We start from the raw sequence: 4,411 nt of genomic DNA, 5'->3' as shown, positions 1-4,411 counted from the left end.
TTTCTTGTTCTTATTCTCATACTTTCTTTTTAGAATTTTATGAGAATTATGTGCAAGCTAGGCTAGAGTATTTAGGTGAGGCTAGAGATGATCTTATATGTGTAGTGAACATATTTGGATTTTTTATTCTCCAATGGTTTGTAAGTTTTATACATTTGAGTAAATAATTTTCTCTTATCATATTTCTTCTTCTTATCAATATATTTTATTGTCAACTCTCATATAAATCTAGTCAAGCTCTTTTTATGTGATTGTTGCATTATATTATATATTGATCGGTATTATTTTATGAGTAGTCTTTATTCTCATAAGATAATGTTTCCTAATTCTAAACGTTAGAATTTTATTTACTCGAATACATTTTTAATTCATATGTTCTTCAAATATTTATTTTCCGATTGATTGTTTGGGATGTGAAACTTTCAATTGAGTCAATTTATGAATCAAAATCCAAATAGGTGAACAAAGCATATGGAGGATTCTCAAAGCCTTACCACTTTTATTTATTGAATTTTTTCCATTTTAAATTGTTCAAAAAATCATTAAAAACACTCGTTCATTTTCTTTGTTTGATTGCTTACTTTCCTAACGCTTTTTATTTGCTAATCATTTCTTGTTCAATTCAACACTTCCTCATGGGATCGACCGTTCAAATTGTACTACAATTGACCGCTTGTTTTTGTACACGTTTGGGCGTAATCAGGCGGTCATAGAATTATGACCGTCGGTCATAGTACTATGACTGCTTAATGGTCAAACTCTTAGTATGCCAGTCATAGTACTTTGGTTAACAACTTTGTTTGCTTTTCTTGTTTTTTTTTTGTATTTATTTTTTTTTTACCATTTTTTGTCATCTTATAAGAAAAGAAAGGCTTTGGAGGAAGAGATGTCGTTGATAGAATGTGACATCATAGTCAGACGATATCTTCACAAGAGCTTTCCAATAACATATCTTAAGGATAAACTTTTTCCTTGTGGCCGAATCACAAGCACATTTCTCACCAAATCTATAAGACCAATATAAATTGTGTTGATGGGGACCAATATCCCCGTCATTTCACAACCGACGTATCTCGAAGCACAGTCCCAATATCCTTTGTATTTGATGAAGACGTTCAATCCAGCAGCCATTCATAAATGATTTAGAAAACAATAACTATTAATCAACATGCAATTACTCCTAGTCGTCATCGAGTCATTAGAAATGATCAGTCATAACACTGTGTAATGGCCGGTCATAAGGCAGTCATAGTATGCCAGTCATAATACTATGGGTCATTTTAGTCATAATATTATGACCAGACGGTCATATCACTATGATTGCCATACGGTCATAATACTATGATCGGCTATTTTGACTCATATTGTTATAATTTGACTCATAGACAATGACTCATACTGTTATGACTAACTGGTCATAGTATTATAACTGAACATATAACACTATGAGTCATAATATTATGACTCTCAAGGTCAACTATGTCTTTGACGTGTTGGTCGTTACAATTAGTTTACATATCAGTTATAAACCATCCAAAATCTCAAATTGACGAAGGATATTTTCAATTCTTATCACATTAAGTTTAACCCAGTCATTTTTTTCAAGTTCTATATACTAAGTCTCCTGAAAAATAAATTTAAAAAGACAAAAAGAAAAGAAAAATAAAAAAAATTGTGTACCAACCTCGATCTGTGCACAATTGGAGTATTGGTGATGATGGAATGAAGGCGTAGGGAAGAGAAAGCCCGAGTAGAGAGAGAGGCCAAACATAAAGAAAGAGAGAGCTGAAAATGGGCGTAGAGAGAGAGAGAATGAGCGGGAGAGAGTTGAGAGTTTTTTTGAGATATTTTTAAATGATAATTTTGACCTAAGTGGCATAGAAGTCATTTTATCTCACACTGCTGACATGGCAATATTAGTTATGAAAGTATACAAAAGTGGTGCTAAAATTAATAATCATTTATTTAAGAGTGTTATTATTGAAATTAACCATATTTTAATAATCCTACACGTCTTTTAAAAAAATATTACAAATTAATAATTTATCTTTCTAAGTAATTTTTATTTTGATTAGTTAACTAGAAGTGAAAAGTGAAAAATTTTGTTCAATTGTTTTATTTTATTTATTATCGTATTAAATAAAAATGAAAATTTATTTTGTTGATAACTAAAAATTTGATAATCATGAGTAAAAGAGTAATTGTGCTCTATAATTTTGACACAAACACTAATAGAAAATATATTTTTGTTAACAATTCATAATTTAAGAGAACGGGTGTTATATTTTAAAAATTAGATGTTATGTAGTGAAAGTGTAAAATAAAACTCATAATCTATTGATTCGCGAAGAATACCAAAAAAATGAGAGTGTGAGTATTTTATTGATTCAAAGAATGTCGAAAAACAAATAAAGGAAATAATAATCTTTGAAATTTTATTAATCAATCAACTAAAAAATAAAAGTACAACTAATCATCTTTAAATAGATAATTTTGAAACTAAAATTAAAAAAATCTTACCCTATCTAAAATTATAATTCAAATTAAAGGATCTTATCCATGGAATGCAAACTAAAGAATCTTATCATGTTCTAAATTTGAAATTAAAATTAGAGATTTGGTTGTTGTAATACAACTGTCAAAACTTCTTTCTTAGCTGTTTTAGGGTGACAAAAAATTACATAGGTTTTCAGTATTAGTCTAATTTTTTTTTTTATCAATTTGACATGATTGAGTCTCTCGCATCCATAGGTTTACTAGAAGTGAACGTTCAGGCCAGATCAGACGGGCCTTAAATGATAGAAGGACGGCCCAACCCGGCTTTACGCCTGAGGCTTAAGACCGGTCCAGAATTTTATAAGGTATTTTTAAAATAAATCTTTAAAAAAAGGTGTTTGGCCAGCCTGAGTAAATTTTTGGACTCAAAATCTTAACTCAACTCGGCTTGAAAATTAGGATTAGATCGAGTCAGGCCTAAATTAACAATAACAGGCCTACGACTGACCTATTTGATCCGTTCTAATCTTACAGCTCGAAGTTCCACCCACGATCGAACCCCGTTCAGGACCCATGTGCTCCCCTCGATTAGTGCTGGAACTTCGGGCCCGCGGGCCGCCCGAAGCCTGAATTTTTTTGGGCTCGGGCGGGCAGGCGCATATGCCAGCCCGTTCAAGGTGTATTTTCGGGCTTGGGCTCAGGCAGCCCAAGTTTTGAGACCACGCGGGAGCTCGCTGTCGTGTGTGTGGTGGTTGCCTCCGCCCGCCCCCCGCCATAGTTTTTTTTTTAATTTTTCCGGCCAAACCCGATTTGCCCGAATGCCCGACCTGCCCGAACCTAAAATTTTGAAAAAACGGTCAGAAAAATGACCGTTGGGCTGCCCGATCTGAATTTTGCCCGAAAACCCAAATTTTACTCGAATACCCGAGATGCCCGAAACCCGTCCAACGGCTAGTTTTTGTCCGAACCCGCTCGAACCCAAACCCTAAACTAGCCGTTTTGCCCTAATTTTTTGAAAAAAATCAATTTTTTAACCTAAAAATTTCCTTGTAAATACCCCCATTCCTTACACATTTTTCTCACTCAAACTCTCTCAATCCCTCTCAATTTCTCTCATTCTCTCTCAATTTCTCTCAATCTCTCCCAATCTTTCAAATCTCTATTACAATTTTATCAAAAACTATCACATTATCCTAAAGCTCTATCTCTCTCTCAAATCGCTATTATTTTTTTTATAATGGATCCTTTTGGTTATAGTGGTATTCCTGTTGATGCTCAACACAACGTGGAAGAAGAATAATTTCTCACTAATGAATTTGTTACGCAAGAATCTACTAATCTGAGCCCTGGTGAACGTACTGGAGGTTGTGGTCGCAATGGTGGCGGGCGTGGAGAAACGACGAGTGCCAGTGCAACTGCGTCTGTAAGTGTTGCAACCTCTAGGAGGAAATCCAAGCGCACCTCGACAGTTTGGGATCACTTCGACATAATTGATGAGATCAAAAATGAAACTAAACATATAGCTCAGTGTAAATATTGTTTATCTAAATTAAAAGGTGACACTATTCACGGCACCACACACTTGAAAAGACACTCTGAAAAGTGTCTTCAAAAGCTTAGCCAATCCAGCGGACCCGACCTCCGCCAAACACAATTATCTTTTGATCGCGCAACCGGTGGTCTAACCACTTAGAAATACGATCCGCAAGTAGATCGTATGGAAGTTGCCCGAATGATAGCTGCTTTAGATCAACCACTTAGTTGTGTAGAGCATCCTAATTGGCAACGATATATTAAGGTTGTACATAATCCTAATGCACAATTTACGTCAAAAACTACTCTTAGAAAAGATTTATTAAAATTATTTAAAAAAGAAAAAGAAGCATTAATAAACCTCTTACACTCAACTAGCGGG

The 4,411-nt window shown here is 34.2% G+C and overlaps 1 protein-coding gene across 1 annotated transcript in view; it reads left to right on the top strand.

Moving 5' to 3' along the window:
* The window catches only part of LOC112095341, an 11,279-nt gene extending 7,483 nt beyond the window's left edge, over positions 1–3,796 (top strand). The window contains exon 2 of the mRNA XM_024177126.1: positions 3,754–3,796. Within this exon, the coding sequence (XP_024032894.1) occupies positions 3,754–3,796 (43 nt within the window). The remainder of the gene's footprint in view (positions 1–3,753) is intronic.
* The last annotated feature ends 615 nt before the right edge of the window (positions 3,797–4,411 follow it).

This window comes from Morus notabilis, unplaced genomic scaffold (genome assembly GCF_000414095.1).
Source record: "Morus notabilis unplaced genomic scaffold, ASM41409v2 Scaffold184, whole genome shotgun sequence".
NCBI classification, from domain to species: Eukaryota; Viridiplantae; Streptophyta; class Magnoliopsida; order Rosales; family Moraceae; genus Morus; species Morus notabilis.
This window is presented reverse-complemented; position numbering and strand designations above follow the sequence as displayed.